General features: G+C 35.1%; 1 protein-coding gene across 8 annotated transcripts in view; it reads left to right on the top strand.

The window, feature by feature from the left end:
- The window catches only part of XRN1 (5'-3' exoribonuclease 1), a 124,220-nt gene that overhangs the window by 27,557 nt on the left and 78,956 nt on the right, over positions 1-17,707 (top strand). For all 8 annotated transcript variants that reach the window (XM_045539379.1, XM_045539382.1, XM_045539383.1 and 5 more), the window contains exons 13-19: positions 23-112; positions 1,947-2,103; positions 3,853-3,972; positions 12,846-13,015; positions 13,903-14,023; positions 14,109-14,207; positions 17,350-17,453. In XM_045539379.1, coding sequence (XP_045395335.1) covers positions 23-112; positions 1,947-2,103; positions 3,853-3,972; positions 12,846-13,015; positions 13,903-14,023; positions 14,109-14,207; positions 17,350-17,453 — 861 coding nt within the window. The remainder of the gene's footprint in view (positions 1-22; positions 113-1,946; positions 2,104-3,852; positions 3,973-12,845; positions 13,016-13,902; positions 14,024-14,108; positions 14,208-17,349; positions 17,454-17,707) is intronic.

Raw genomic sequence — 17,707 nt, 5'->3', positions numbered from 1 at the left:
AAATATTCCTTTCTATTTTCAGTGACTTTCTCGCTGATCAAGCTTCATGTTATGTACAGGCAATACAGTGGATTTTGCACTATTACTATCATGGAGTTCAGTCCTGGAGCTGGTGAGAGAATAAAAGCAAAAATAATGTTTGTATTTTTATAATAGTTTATTCTACTAGAATCTCATTCAGGGATCTCTTTTATTTCTTCTTATGGTAATTTTTTTTAAAGATTCATACAACCAAGTTTAAATGAAATACAGGTAATCTATTAAATGAAAATACTTAAAAACTTTTATCTAACAAAGATGCTTCCAGCCCTAGCAGATGACCCATAATAAGAGGTCCTTGTTAATGTAAGGATTTAAAATTTTCTATCGAGATGACTTAAGTTTGACAAAGTCTTGATAATTATTATGTCTGGGTGATGGCTATGTGTGGGTGTTCATTATATTGTCTCTACATTTTTTCTTTATCAGGAATAATATGGAAAAATGGGCTATTTGTATATTAGGCTAAAAGGGTGAAGAAGAAAAGAAAAAGGAATTATTTGATATTACTGAAAATAATAATAGTTCTCCATTTCTCTCATGTTTCCTATTCCAGCAAATTCCATCTACATTTCTAAACTGTTCACCAAAATAGAAAAATAACAAACCAAAAAATGATACAGTGAATAGTCGAGGCTTTTAGGTGATAACATAGCTCTATGTTGTTTTGTTTTGTTTTATTCAAAGCACTTCTGCTAGGCTCTGTTTCAGAGTGCCATCCAGCAATACAAACCAATGCAAAATAATGCAGTATTAATTATGATTTCACTTACTACTAGCCTTTGAAAAAAATTTTTACAATCACTAACCTGATTCTCAGGGCCCCTTTGAAGAACAATCTAATGAAGAAAATCCTTGATTTGCCATTTTTTTAAGAGGATGAATGTTAAGTTACTCCTATTGTATTGCTAGACATTAAGGCCAGGCACTTAAAAAGCATGTTCTCATATAATCTTCACAAATATTTGGAGTAAAGATTGTTTTCTCCCTTTTTTAGATAAAGAAATTGAGGCTCAGAAGGGTTAAGTAATCTTCCTAAAGATTGTATACCTAAGAATCAAGTTTAAGCCTATCTGATTCCAAAGTCTGTGTATTTTCTATTCCACATGCCATTCTACCTCCTACCTTTCCCCATTGTCTTGAAATGTATAGCATAATTATGGAATATAAAAACATTTGTTCAATTTTTTTGGTATCCTGAGTCAAACATTCAGAGCATATTGAAATTTTTAAAAACTTTTAAAATTGTATGTTCGAAGCTTTGTAGAAATATTTATGCCTGTAGTTAAAGATGTAGTTAAAGGTATTCAAAACAAAAATAATTAGTGGATGTGATTGATACATAATTTAATCCTTATCACAAATCGAATAATATGCATACTAATTCAAAGGTAAAAGTTCTTAGAGTTGACTGATAATGGCCATATAAGCTCAGACTCATGATTCTCGCTCTCCTTGTAAACTGATTAGTGCTTTTATGAGAACATTCAGCTGTTCCCAGCCCCTTGCTTTCCAGTCCCAGGCCCAAGTGACCAAACTGAAACTTTTCTGACTACGTATTACTTCTGATCCAATCTATTAATTGGAAGGTTCACGATCAACATTTGGGGAACTAAAAGAAGCATTATATTATATGTATCCTTCAATTACCTGATACATCCCAATTTTAGAAATGTGAAACTACACTTTAAAAATTAAGGAAATACAATGTTTGTTGCCATTACATGACCTAAATTTTCCAACAACACTAATTTCTTACATTCAAATGGTAAAATTATGGATGGTACTTTGTTTTTCTTTAAAATTATTGCTATGCGTTGTTAAAATAAAATATGGAAAAAGTATGTACTTAATATTGACCTGTTTCATAAAGTTACAGTTGTTTAAAACTCAGTTTTGTTTTATAGGTATTATCCTTATCATTATGCACCATTCCTGTCCGATATCCGCAACATCAGTACACTCAAAATACATTTTGAACTAGGAAAACCTTTTAAGCCCTTTGAACAGCTTCTTGCTGTACTTCCAGCAGCTAGCAAAAATTTGCTTCCTATATGCTACCAGGTGGGTTTTAGAATTGAATGTCTTTTATGTCCTTTTTGAAATTTGGGAGCTCCTCTGGCAAACCTAGAAACAATAATACCTTAAGTTATTTAATAGCTAAATATATTTAGTTTTAGTTTTAAATATAGTATTTCTTTAACAGGTCCCTTGAAAAGTAATTCCTTGATTTAAAGTTAGCTTTGTTTTAAAAATGCAAAGAAACTCCATAAACCATTCAGAGCCTAGTTTCATTTTTGGCACATTTTGTCTCTACACTGAAGACAGTAAACTAAAACAGCCAAAATCTGAAACTGTCTACTTTGTCCAAACATTTGCAGGTTCATTCCTCTTCTCTTTTATTCCTTCCTTTTAGAATAGTAGTGATTCTAATAAGCCATTTATCTAAATGCAGTATTACCTTAGTATATATTTGGATTTTAAGTATTTCATTTATCAGATTGTGAAATGAAAGGCCTTTCTTTGGTTAACATATTTCACATAATAGGAAGAAGATATCTCAGGGGTGATATGGTCACCAAAATTACACTATGCCTACTAAGGTGATTCTGAAGGTAAACTTTACTTAGTCCTTCTAGGGTATCAATCTGTTCTTTTATAATAATTACATGGTCTGGTCCCAGGATGGAGTAGACACACCACACGTACCTTTTGCTACTTTAATGGTGTCAGGCTCCTTTCTGCATCTTTCTGAACCTTAACCTATCTTTGATCCCGCTGTCCCTTTTTTCTTTTCTTAAGTTTCTTTGATGCTTTTTTTCCTGCCTTCAATTATGTTAAGCTTTGATATTCAACCACTCTGGACCAGATGACCATGCAAGTATTTTACGGCCACATCTGTTTTAATTGCTCACTGCCCATGCCATACTGTTTATTAAATATTTTGAGTATCACCCTGAGAATATGCTGGGTTTTAAAAATTTTATATCTTCGATATGCATCTTCTAGAAGACATCCTTATGCTTTCTTTGTCTACCTCTCTTATAAAACTCTAATAAAAAGGTGCATTACAGACTGTTTCTCTTTGATAGTCATGGTGCAGTGGTTCTTGAGATCTTAGGACTTTTTTTTCTTTTTAAATTACCTTAGATCAATGGTCCCCAACCTTTTTGGCACCAGGGACCAGTTTCATGGAAGACAATTTTTCCACAGACAGGATGGAGAGGGGCAGAGCTCAGGCGGTGATGCAAGGGATGGGGACCAGCTGTAAATACAGATGAAGCTTCGCTGGCTCACCTTCTGCTGGGCGGCCTGGTTCCTAACAGGCCACAGACCAGTACCAGCCTGTGGCCCAGGGGTTGGGGACTACAGCCTTAGATAACAGTTGTTATTTTACTTAATACAGGTTATTAGGACATAAAGGCAACTTGTTAATTTGAGTTAAAAAATGGAGGACTTTTAGAAGCCTGTGAAATGAAGTCTGAAGAAGAAAACAATTTAGGTGGTGGGTTTTATAGGGTGAAAAGACAATAAAAAGTAATGGCAAAATTAATGTTCAAAGTAAAGATAGTTTTGCTGTATAACTAGATCAGTAAAATAGGAAAGTGATGAGTAGCAATGAAGTTAGAATTCTTATAGTTGAAAATCAAAATATAGCAAGTATATTGCAACATATCTAAGATATAAAACTTTAGTTTGCTTTCCTTAGAAATTAATTTTAAACTGTAATGTGAGGAAATATAAATAAATTAACAAAAAACTACACTGATTTTGGTTCTTATATTTCTTTAACACTATTTTGTATTTTCACAGCATTTGATGACCAGTGAAGACTCTCCAATTATAGAATATTATCCACCTGATTTTAAAACTGACCTAAATGGGAAACAACAGGAATGGGAAGCTGTGGTATTAATACCTTTTATTGATGAGGTCAGTGTATGAACTAATTATATATACACATGTATTCTTAATCAGAGATTATTTCAATAAGTTAGTGAGCAATGGGTTTTAAACTATTTATGTTTTGTTAATAAGATTTAGCTACTCTCTTCATTATGTGCATGAAAATTTCCAGGATAAGTTTGGATTGGCTTTACTATTATTAGACAAAGTGGTCTTCAGAACAAGGAGTATTACCAGAGATAAAGAGATATTTCATACTGGTAAGAGTCAAATCAGTTCAAGAAGACATAAAAATCGGCCGGGCACAGTGGCTCACGCCTGTAATCCTAGCACTATGGGAGGCCGAGGTGGGTGGATCGCTCAAGGTCAGCAGTTCGAGACCAGCCTGAGCAAGAGCGAGACCCCGTCTCTACTAAAAAAAAAAATAGAAAGAAATTATCTGGCCAACTAAAAATACAGAGAAAAATTAGCTAGGCATGGTGGCACATACCTGTAGTCCCAGCTACTCGGGAGGCTGACAGAAGGATTACTTAAGCCCAGGAGTTTGAGGTTGCTGTGAGCTAGGCTGATGCCACGGCACTCATTCTAGCCCGGGCACCAAAGCGAGACTCTGTCTCAAAAAAAAAAAAAAAAAAAGAAGACATAAAAATCCTAAATGTAGATACACCTAATAACAGAGCCTCAAACACATGAAGCAAAAACTGTCAGAACTGAAGGGAGAAATAGACAAATCGACAATTATAGTTGGAAATTTCAATACTTTTCTCTGAGAAATTAATAGCACAAGAGGACAGAAAATCAGTAAGAGTAAAGAAGACTCGAATAATGCTATAAACCTACTCAACCTCATTAATATTTATAGAATAATACAGCAACTGCAGAATACATATTCTTTTTAAGTGAATAAAGAAACATTCACTTAAATGTTGAGTGAATAAAACATGTCTCAATAAATTTAAAAATAGTGAAATCATATAGGGGCTATTCTCAGATCACATGGAATAAAATTAGAAATTAATAGCAAAGATCTGGAAAATCCCCAAATATTTTGAAAATAACACACTTCTAAATAACCTCTACATGAAAGAAAAAAATATTTTGATCTGAATAATAATTAAAATACAACATATCACAGTCTGTATGATGCAACTAAAACAGGAATTAAAGGGAAACTTAAGGTTCTAGATGTTTATACTAAATAAGAAAAAGATTTAAAATGAATGATCTAGGCTGGGCACGGTGGCTCATGCCTGTAATCCTAGCACTCTGGGAGGCCAAGGTGGGCAGATTGTTTGAGCTCAGGAGTTCGAGACCAGCCTGAGCAAGAGTGAGACCCTGTCTCTACTAAAAAAAAAAATAGAAGGAAATTAACTGGACAACTAAAAATATATATAGAAAAAATTAGCTGAGCATGGTGGTACATGCCTATAGTCCCAGCTACTTGGGAGGCTGAGGCAGGAGGACTGCTTAAGCCCAGAAGTGTGAGGTTGCTGTGAGCTAGGCTGATGCCATGGCACTCTAGCCCAGGCAACAGAGTGAGACTCTGTCTCAAAAAAATAAAATAAAAAATAAATAAATGGTCTAAGCTTCTCCCTTAAGCTAGGAAAAAAAGAGCAAATTAAACCCAAACTAAGCAGAATGATAGCAGAATAAAGATAAGAGCAGAAATTCATGGAAAATGAACAAATAATAGAGAAAAATTAATGAAATGAAAAGTTTGTCCTTTGAAAAGATTAATAAAATTAACAAATCCTAGCTAGACTGATCAAGAAAGTAAAAAAACAAACAAACAAAAATGGGTGGGGGACACAGAAATTGCCAATAGTCGAAATGAAAGAGGAGACAACCTATAGATCTCACATATAGTAAAAGGATAGTTATCAAAAAATCCCAAAACAGCACATGTTGGCATGGATGCGGAGAGACAGGAACACTCATACACTGCTGGTGGGACTGCAAACTAGTGCAACCCCTGTGGAAAGCATTATGGAGATACCTTAAACAGATTCAAGTAGACCTACCATTCAATCCAGCAATCCCATTATTGGGCATATACCCAGAAGAACAAAAGTCATTCTATAACAAAGACACCTGTACCTGAATGTTTATAGCAGCACAATTCACAATCGCAAAGATGTGGAAACAACCCAAGTGCCCATCAATCCACAAATGGATTAGTAAACTGTGGTATATGTATACCATGGAGTATTACTCAGCTATAAGAAATAACGGTGATACGACATCTTTTTGGTTCTCCTGGAGAGAGTTGGAACCCATTATATTAAGTGAAGTATCCAAAGAATGGAAAAACAAGCATCACATGTACTCACCAGAAAATTGGTTTCCCTGATCATCACCTAAATGCACATCGGGGAAGGATACCAATTGGATATCAGACTGAGATGAGGGGTAGAGGGAGGGGATGAGTGTATGCCTACATGATGAGTGCATTGCGTACTGTCTGGGGAATGGTCATGCTTGAAGGTGCTGACTCGGGGAGATGGGGGGTGGGGGGAGGGGATGGAGGTATGACTACATGGTGAGTGCCAGGCGCACTGTCTGGAGAATGGACACGCTTGAGGCTTTGACTCAGGGGGATGGGCGGGACACGGACAATGTATATAATCTGAGCTTTTGTACCCCCATGAAGAGCTGAAATAAAAAAAAAAAAAAGAAAGAAAAGAAATATTATGAGCAACTTTATGCCACAAATTCACCAGCCTAGATGAAATGAATACATTTGTCACAACTTAGCAAAACTGACAGATATAAAAATATGAATAGTCTTATATCTACTAGACCCCAATATTTCCACTTGTGAATTCTAGCAAAGATTTAAGAAAGAAATAATACATAAACTTTCAGAAAATAAAAGAAGGGGATCACTTCCCAGCATTTTATTATACCAGTATATTCCAGATACCCAAACTAAATAGTGGCATTATAAGAAAAGAAAATTACTAACTGATATCTGCCTTAAAAGTAGATACAAAAACTCTTAAGAAAATAACACAATATAGAATCTGACAATATATAAAAAGCATAATACTCATGACCAAATGGGATTTATTTCAGAAAAATATGGTTAGTTTGCAATATAACTTACCAGGCTGTCAATATTCAGCATCCAATTTTAATGGAAACAGACTGGGAATAACAGGAAACTTCCTCAGCTTGATAAAGGGAATATAAAAAAATCCTACTACAAATAACATACTTAGTAGTAAAAGACTGACCATTTTCCCTGTAAAAATCAAGAATAGGACAAAGATATCCATTCTAACTACTACTCTCTAATATTTTACTGAAAGTCAAATTGAGGAAAAGAGGTAAAAGGCATGCAGATTAGAAAGGAAAAAGTAAAATTCTATTTGCAAGTGGCATTAGTATTTACAAAATACTAATATAAAAGCTAATTGTATTTCTATATATTAGCAACAAACCATTGGAAAATATGAAATTTTAAAAATTAACAGCTTTTAAAATTTTACTTAAAATAGGATTAAAACTATAAAATATACAGCTATAAATTTTATAACATATGAGTAAGCCCTCTAGCCTGAAAACTACAGTGTTGAGAGTTAGAAAATCTAAATAAATGAAGTGATATACCATGTTCATGGATTAGAAGATTTACCATTGTTGAGATATAAATTATTCCCAAGTTGTTCTTCAAACTCAACATAATCCACTGAAAATCCCAGCAGGTTTTTATGCAGAAAATGGAAATTTGACTCTAAAGTTTTTATAAAATTGCAAAGAATAGCCAGCACAATCCACATAAAGAACAAGGTTGGAGGACTTAACATGACTTGATTTCAAGACTTACCATGAAGCTACAGTAATCAAGATAGTTAGTATGTTGTTACTGGTGTAGTAATAGATCAATTATAACAGAAAGAGTCCATACACTGTGAAGTTAATTCATCTTCAGTTAAGGCACCAAGGCAATTTGATGGGTAAAGAAAGAGCTTTTCAACAATTTGTGCTGGAACATCTGGCTACGTGTATAGAGGAAAGTGAATCTTGACCTATATCTCATACCATACACAAAACTTAGTTGAAACTATATCATAGATCTAAATGTAAAAGCTAAAACTATAAAATTTCTTGAAGCAAACTCAAGAGAATTTAAATGAAAATTCACAAAGCATTCATCATAAAAGGAAAGAATTGAGAAAATAGATTTCACCAGAATTTTTAAAACTTGTGCTTATCAAAAGACATTGTTAAGCTGGGTGCAGTGGCTCATGCCTATAATCCCAGAACTTCGGGAGGCCAAAGCAGGAGGATCACTTAAAGCTGTGAGTTCGAGACCAGCCTGGCCAACATAGTGAGACCCTATCTCTACAAAAAAATTTTGAAACTTACCCAGGCATAATGGTGCATACCTGCAGTCCTAGCTACTGGGGAGGCTGAGGCAGGAGGATCCCTTCAGCTTAGGAATTGGAGGCTACAGTGAACTGTGGTTGCGTCACTGCACTCCAGCCTGGGCAATAGAGTGAGGCCCTGTCTCAAAAAAATAAACAAAGAAAAAAAAAAGACACTGTTAAAAAATGAGCTGATAAGCCACAGACTGATGGCTTATATGTGCATAGGATTGGTATCCAAAATATATAAACAACTTTTCCAACTCAGTGGTGAAAAGATAAAGAAACTAATTTTAAAAATGGCCAAAATATTTGAAAGGCCATTTCACAAAGCTAGATATATAAATCACAAGAACATGAAAAAGTGCTCAATATCATTAGCCATCAGGGAAATGTACATTTAAAAAAAAGAGATACCACTATACTACATTCCGAGTAGAATGGGAAAAAAAATTAAAAGACTAGCCAGGCACAATGGCTCATGCCTATAATCCCAGCTACTAGGGAGGCTGAAATGGGAGGATCTCATGAAGCCATGAGTTTGAGACAGGCCTGGGGCAATATAACGAGACTCTGTCTATAAAAACAATTTTTAAATTGGCCAGGTGTAGTGGTATGTGCCAGGAGTTTAAGGCTATGGTGAGCTATAATCGTGCCACTACAGCCTGGGTGACAGGGTGAGACAGCATCTCTTAAAAAAGAAATTAAAAGATAGACAATACCAAATATTAGTGAGAATGTGGAGCAAGTGAAATTTTCTTTTCTTTTTTTTTTTTTTTCTTCTTTTTGTAGAGACGGGGTCTCTCTTTGTTGCCCAGGCTAGTCTTGAATACTTGGTCTCAAGCTATCCTCCCACCTCAGCCTCCCAAAGTGCTGAGATTACAGGTGTGAGCCACCACTCCCAGCCTGAATTTTTTTTTTTTTTTCTTTTTTGAGACAGAGTCTTACTCTGGTTCCCTGGCTAGAGTGCCGTGGCGTCAGCCTTGCTCACAGCAACCTCAGACTCCTGGGCTCAGGCAATCCCCCTGCCTCAGCCTCCCGAGTAGCTGGGACTACAGGCATGCGCCACCATGCCCGGCTAATTTTTTATATATATATTTTTAGCTGTCTGTATAATTTCTTTCTATGTTTAATAGAGACGGGGTCTCGCTCTTGCTCAGGCTGGTCTCAAACTCCTGAGCTCAAACGATCCGCCTGCCTCAGCCTCCCAGAGTGCTAGGATTACAGGTGTGAGCCACTGCGCCCGGCCCAGCCTGAAATTTTTATACACTGATAGTGGAAGTATAAAATGGACAAGCCTTTTGCATGTCTACCTGGTAGTTTCTCATAAAGTTAATCATACATTTATCCTAGGACCCAGTGATTCCATTCTTAGGTAATTACCAAGAGTAGAGGGGAAAGTATGTTTTAAAAAAGTCTTGTACAAGAATATTCATAGTAATTAAGAACTGGAAATAACCCAATACCCATCAACAGGAGAATGGGTAAACATATTGTGGTACAGGTTAACCATCCCTAATCTGAAAACCCCAAATTTGAAATGCTCCAAAATCCAAAGTTTTTGGGTGCTGACGGGACGCCACAAATTGAAAATTCTACACTTGACCTCATGGGAAGGGTCACAGTCAAAACACCATATATGACCTGAAGAAACAAAAGGATAAGTTGTTAAAGTTCTATGCTGAAAGTGATGATCAGAAGTTAATGAAAGGCCGGGCGTGGTGGCTCACGCCTGTAATCCTAGCACTCTGCGAGGCCGAGGTGGAAGGATTGCTTGAGCTCAGGAGTTCAAGACCAGCCTGAGGAAGAGCGAGACCCCATCTCTACTAAAAATAGAAAGAAATTAGCGAAACAACTAAAAATAGAAAAAATTAGCCGGGCATGGTGGCTCGTGCCTGTAGTCCCAGCTACCCGGGAGGCTGAGACAGGAGGATCGCTTAAGCCCAGGAGTTTGAGGTTACTATGAGCTAGGCTGATGCCACGGCACTCTAGCCCGGGGAACAGAGTGAACCTCTGTCTGAAAAAAAAAAAAGAAGTTAATGAAAAATACAAAAATACTGTATAAAGCTGAAAATGAAGATATCAGTTGTGTATGGAAAGATTGTATCCATCAGCACTACAGTGAACACATGCCACTGAATGGTATGCAGATAATGAAATAAGCAAAGATCTATCACAGAGATCTGAAAATTAAAGAGAATCATGAGCATTCAACAGGCTTGTTGCAGAAATTTAAGAAAAGACACAGCATTGAATTTTAAAAGGTTAGGTGTGATGATGCTTATCACAAAGCATCAAAGAAATTCATTGCCAAGTTTGCCAAGGTCATTGCTGATGAATACCTGACATCAAAACAAGTCTATAATGCTGACCAAACATCACTGTTTCAGTGATATTGCCCCAGAAGACACTGAGTACAGCTGATAAGACAGCCCCTACGGGAATTAAGGATGCCAAGAGCAGAATAACTGTGCTGGAATGTACTTATGCAGCAGGTGCACATTAAGTTGAACTTGCTGTGATGAGCAAAAGCTTTCATCCTTGCTGTTTTCAAGGAGTAAATTTCTTACTAGTCCATTATTATGCTAACAAAAAGGCCTGGATCACCAGGAACATCTTTTCAGATTTGTTTCACAAACATTTTGTATCAGTAGCTTTTGCTCACTGTAGAGAAGCTGACTAGGTGACAACTACAAGATTTTGTTATTCCATGACAATTGTTCTGCTCATCTTTCAGCTGAAATTCTCACCAAAAATAATGTTTATGCCATGTACTTTCCCCCAAATGTGACTTCATTAATTCAGCCATGTGACCAGTTGTATACAAAAAATTATTGCCCAGACCAGTGTCAAGAGGCTTTTTCCTTGTGTTTTATTCTAGTAGTAGTTTTACAATATAAGATCTTAATGTTTAAGTCTTTAATCCATTTTGGGTTGATTTTACATATGCTGTAACATAAAGGTCCAATTTCATTTTTCTGCATGTGGACATTTAGTTGTCCCACACCATTTATTGAAGAGACTATCTTTTCTTTCCATATTGTGTTTTGACACCTTTGTCAAAGATCAGTTGGCCATAAACCATGAATTTATTTCTGAGCTCTGTATTTTGTTACATTGGTCTATATGTCTTTTTTTGTTGAGTACATTTTCATATATGTTTACCCATTGCATTTTCTCTTCTGTAAATTGCCTGTTTATATTCGCTCCCCCACTTCTCTTTTTTTTTTTTGTTAGCTACTTTGTACATTAGGAGTAGTTTTCCCAGTATTGCATTTGTCTCTTGATTTATTTGTATGTGGCATCTTCTATCATGTACATTTTCTTTACTTAAAAATATCTTTTCTCTCAAGGCTGCCAAATTTTTTATGTCTTGCTAAATAAGAGTTTATCACTCCAAATGATCAGTACTCACTTAAATTTTTTTTCTGATATTTTTATTATTTTATTATTGCGATACTTGTTTTTATGTGATATGAAATTTGGAAGTGGATATGCTTTTGTTTTTAGCTGGATAACTAATTGTAACAGTATCATTATTTAAATATTAGAAATACTAGCTTTTGGCTGGGCGTGGTGGCTCACGCCTGTAATCCTAGCACTCTGGGAGGCTGAGGCGGGAGGATCGTTTGAGCTCAGGAGTTTGAGATCAGCCTGAGCAAGAGTGAGACCCCGTCTCTACTAAAAAAAAAAAAAAATAGAAATCAGCTGGACAACTAAAAATATATAGAAAATATTAGCTGGGCATGGTGGCACATGCCTATAGTCCCAGCTCCTCAGGAGGCTGAGACAGGAGGATCACTTGAGCCCAGGAGTCTGAGGTTGTTGTGAGCTAGGCTGACGCCACAGCACTCACTCTAGCCTGGGCAACAAAGCGAGACACTGTCTCAAAAAAAAAAAAAAAAAGAAATACTATGTTTTGACATAGATTTGGATCTGTTGAACTCTATTCTGTTCTTGTCTTTGAGTCCCTTGTAGTGCCAATACTAAAGTATTTTGATTACAGTAGCTTTATAAAAAGTGATAATATCTACTAAGACAAGCCCTGAGTTACTTTTTGCTGTTCACACATTCATTCTTCCATATGAACACTGCCATCATTTTTCTTTTTTTTTTAATATTTTAAACCATTAATATTCTGATTGAAATTATGTTAAATGTATAAGTTCATTTGGAAAGATGGACATTACCACTGCAGAATTTGTAAAGTAAGAGATTAATGCTCTATGAACTATGATCTAATAATTGTGATAATTTCACATTTAAAATTTGATTTTTTCTGCTGTTCTTAGTGGCTACTGTTAGAGTTATAGCTTCAGAGGAATTTGCAGTGGCAAGAATATTCTAGGGCCCTTTAAAGCAATAAATACATATCATTTTTCTATGTAATAAAATGGAAGAGTTTCATTAATTAAGATTTTTTTTTCAAGAACATAGTAATTCAGAATATGGTAGGAAAAGATTTATTCTGGATGTTGAAATTACAGCATTTTTATACTTCTAACCCTTCTCTTTGATCTTTATATTTAGAAACGATTGTTGGAAGCCATGGAGTCATGTAACCACTCCCTCAAAAAGGAAGAAAGGAAAAGAAACCAACATAGTGAATGCCTAATGTGCTGGTATGACAGAGACACAGAGTTCACCTATCCTTCTCCATGGCCAGAAAAGTTCCCTGCCATAGAACAATGTTGTACAAGGTAATGTTATTTGGTAACTTTTCAATGACAGAAGTGCCCCCCAATACCAAAAAAAAAAAAAAGCTTTGAATATCTTTTTGGAGAATTAGCAAATACTTTATGACAGTTATAGTCAATTGATAATTAAGGACCTAAGCATCTCTCACACTTGTTTCTATAATTCTTCACTTTGGTCAGATTCTACTTTTTTCTTCCTCTGTTAAAAGTTGTTTGTATTTTTTTCTCCCTAATGTATATCTTTGCCCTTTGTCTCCCTCAAGTGGATATGTGAATTTTTGTTTCCATTGTCAATGTCTCATCTCTCAGCATTATCTGATATGCTATGACTTTGGCTTTTACAGCCCCCCATCACCCAATAAGGAAGAAGGAAAAAAGGAATAAAGGAATCCCTCTATTTTCTTACCTCACGCCCATTTTTTTCTTTCTCTTGCTCATTAAAATATCTTCCTTGTTTCTTCTCTCATCTTCCCTGCACATAATCTACCCAGATGGCAATTGAGTTGGAAATAAAGTATCTCTCAGTTATTATTTTTCCCTTCATAAAGCAAAGAAAAAGATGAAATATTTATCTTCCATCCTGGGTTTTGGAACATGGAGGATATAGAGATTTGCATTATGCTTTATATTTTATTTTAAAGATTAATTATAGTTTCGAATTACTGAGGGAAACATGCACTCAGTATCTACCGGGACAATTGTGTCTGGACCACTAACAACAGACAAGCTGGCTTGTTCTGCTCTGTATTTTCTTTTTCTTAAAGAACTAATTGTCTTTCCTTTCTTTAAAAGCAAGGGTGACTCTTGCAAAATATTCAAGGGAAAGTTGAAAAACTGTAATCACTTGTAATGTATGGATTTTAAATTAAATACCTTGATTTGTTATCTAGGTATAAAATAATATCATTAGATGCTTGGCGTGTAGACATAAACAAGAACAAAATAACCAAAGTTGACCAGAAGGCATTATATTTCTGTGGATTTCCTACTCTGAAACACATCAAACACAAAGTCAGTGGCTATTTATTTATTTTTTCATAATTTTTCACTTTATTGAATATGGGGAAAGAATTAAATTCTTTGAATTCTTTTAAAGTTTTTTTTGAAGAAAAGCGGCGTTCAAGTATTCCAACAAAGCAGTCGTGGAGAAAACATGATGTTGGAAATCTTAGTGAATGTACAATCAGATGAACTTGTAAGTATTTTATTTATAATTCATGTATTAGATGCTTTTTATGAATAAAACTGTTTATAGCTGCTTAGGTGTTTACCAAAGAGGTATAACATACTGTTAATCCAGGCGTTCACAATCTAAATAAGGATATTACCAAGAAACATTTACACAAATTAGATAATAGTTCAAAAATCTATATGATTGTGACACAAGGAGTGGAAAAATTTTCCAGGAATTTTGAAAAGGAGATGAGCTATGCAAGCCAAAGATTTAGTATAGACTTGTAGATGAGAATAGTCTTGAACTGGATGCTAAAAAATAGATTAGGACAAAGAAGAGAGAATGAGAGGAAAGGCATTCTAGTTGAAATAAATATCATGAGCTGGTAATTTTAGTCAAAAATAAATGGATACATTATCTTATTATTTTAAGCCTTTTTGTATGTCTGAAATATTTCTTAATACTTTTTTTTTTAATAAATGTGATATATTTGAAGAGCAGAGGATTTGTGTTGGGAAATAGTAGAATATAAGGTTGAAAAAACAGATTGAGGCCAGATTATGGAGGACCTTGAATACCAGGCTAAGGAGTTTGGATTTTTTTTTTTCCACGACTGTTACCTTGAAATTGATGTTTTTCATAAAGAGTAATTTGGTGGCAGTATAATGGACTAAATTGCACAAAAGAGAAATGAAAGAAAATGGGAAAGCTTGAAAGTTGAAAGGCTGTAGCTTTGGGTGTTATGGACATAAACTGTGGAAGAAGTGGCAATAGATCTAGATGAACAATACAAAATAAAATTGGCAAGTTTCATTATTCAAATAAATATAGGGGGTGAAAAGAGAAAGAAAATATTTATTACTCTGAGATATCCAGGCTAATTAACTATAAAATAATTGCAGTTTGCTGGATTAGAAAAGTTAAAATAGAGAGTAGCTAGTTTAGGGGGATTAATGATATTAATAAATAATGATGGAATTTTAAGGTAGTACTAGGATGTTTAACTAGAGCTGCCCTGCCAGCTGTTTTTTGACCAGTGTTCCACAAGAGACGTAAGCCCTGGTGCCCTAAGTCATTCATTTTGTGTAATAACTTGTCTTCTGTGTACTTAGAATGGTACTAATTATGTACTATCCTTGGGAGAATGAGAAAAGTGTTTTCATTCTCGTTTGTGTTCTTTGGTTCAGATGAAAAACCTCAGCCTTTAGAAAGGCTGTTTATGTACTGTTAAATACTTGGAGCTAGAGCGTGGAGGGAGATAGGGATATACAAGTTGTCAACAGAGTATTGATGGCTGAGGCTTTGAGCTCATTTCCCTGAAGAAATGGTACACTGAGTGTTCATGGTCTCGCATAAATAACTACCCATTGTTATAAAGGATGGAAAAGGAACCAGTAAAAGTAGCATAGTAGACAGAGAGGTAAGAATGATTCCCAACTTAAATAGTATCACAGAAGCCTGGAGCAAGGGCTGTATGCTACACAAATTTGAAGAAGAATAAAAACTAAAACAAGGTCTTTGAATTTGTTCATTAGGGCATCAATGTTGGCCACTGAGAATTCCATTCCAATAGATTGTTGGAGGCAGAATTCCTGAGGACCAGGCTAGGTCTAGATATATAGGAAATAAAGTTAGCGGGTTTTAAACCTTTGGTCAGTAAGTTTCTCATTGAGAAGAAGCCTAGAAACATAGAGAAGAGGCAGCTCATCAAGCAAAATCCACACAAAAGGGAGGTAGAGCTAATGGAGAAAGGAGATTTTAAAGCCACTGTAGAGGGAAAGACTGTTAATGATAATAAGACCCTATGTGAGGTAATGAGGGATTCCATCTAGGGCTTAAATGAAAGAATTAATCTGGGAAAGGAAGACCACTTTTTCTTCAAATGTTAAAGGAAAGGGCCGGGCGCGGTGGCTCACCCCTGTAATCCTAGCCCTCTGGGAGGGCAAGGTGGGTGGATTGCTCAAGGTCAGGAGTTCGAGACCAGCCTGAGCGAGACCCCGTCTCTACTAAAAATAGAAATAAAAATTATCTGGCCAACTAAAAATATATATAGAAAAAATTAGCTGGGCATGGTGGCGCATGCCTGTAGTCCCAGCCTACTCGGGAGGCTGAGGCAGTAGGATCGCTTAAGCCCAGGAGTTGGAGGTTGCTGTGAGCTAGGCTGATGCCATGGCACTCACTCTAGCCCGGGCAACAAAGTGAGACTCTGTCTCAAAAAAAAAAAAAAAAAAAAGTTAAAGGAAAGGGTGGAGGAGTGAAATCAGAAATAGATGTATTGAAAGGAAAAGGATAATTGAGGGAGCCTATTTCTAATATTGAAACTTGTTTTATTTATCAGAATGGTCATTCTATTGTTTTGTATGTTCAAATTAAGAAATATCTAAATATCAAAATTAAAACGTTACCCCTCAAAACTCTGAAAAAGAGTCATCTCTAATTGTTAAAGAAATATTTGTTAGTAATGATTAAAGGTAATAAACAGAAAAAAGATTAATGAAAATTTGTGTTTAAACATCAGTTTCTACTACAAAGTTCTTTTGTTTTAACTATATAAATTGAATTGGATAGTAGTGTTTCCTTTTAAAACTTGAATTTTTACTTAAAATGTTATTTCATACAGAATATTTGTATGGCATTTTACAGTTTACAAAAGCCTTTGTGTATATTATTTTCTTTTATTGACAACATTAGAAGGTCGATATTGTTTCTTATTCTCATAAAAGAAAACTGAGACTCAGTGGGATTAAATGATGTGCCTGGGATTCCATAGCTGAAAAGAGTTTGAACCTAAGTTTGGACCCGTATCTCCTGACTTTAAGTCTAGTATTCTTTTTTTCATTACACCTCCACAAACTAAAATGAGATCCTATTTCTTAGGTTCTATTTTAAATATCTGACTATTTGATATGAAACAATGAATATCCCTTTTCTAGACATTTCTGTTCTTTTCATTTTTCTCAGTTACCATGAAAAAAGTAAGATAATCATGAATCTAATTAGTAGAATCATAGAATTTTGCAACTGGATGGAATTTTGTAAAGCAACTAATCCAGCTCATTCATTTTACAATTTAAGAAAATAAATGGAGATTGGAAAATTTTGCCTGTGTAAAGTTTTCTCTTGGACCTGAAATGTGAATGAACTTTTCTGTTTTTACTTTAAGAGTATAGAAAATGTAGCTTCATCAGTGCTTGGAAAATCTGTCTTTGTTAATTGGCCTCACCTTGAAGAAGCTAGAGTTGTGGCTGTATCAGATGGAGAAACAAAGTAAGAAATATTTGATTTATAATTTTTCTAAATTATATTTGCTTTTTACCTGATTCATTTCCTAACTGATAAAAATCATGGCAAGAACATTTACACTCTATAGTGAAAATGAAAGTCTCTAACAACACCATTCAAAGTCAACCACTATTGAGTTTATTGTATATTCGTTGAGATATTTTAGATGCATATGTTATTTTTTTCCTTCTTTTTCTTTCAATAGTTTGGAAATTATTCTGTTTCTTACCTGGCAGTGG

The sequence above is a fragment of the Lemur catta genome, chromosome 1 (assembly GCF_020740605.2).
Source record: "Lemur catta isolate mLemCat1 chromosome 1, mLemCat1.pri, whole genome shotgun sequence".
In the NCBI taxonomy this organism is placed as follows: Eukaryota; Metazoa; Chordata; class Mammalia; order Primates; family Lemuridae; genus Lemur; species Lemur catta.
The sequence above is the reverse complement of the archived record's forward strand: the minus strand, read 5'-3'. Positions and strand labels throughout refer to the sequence as shown.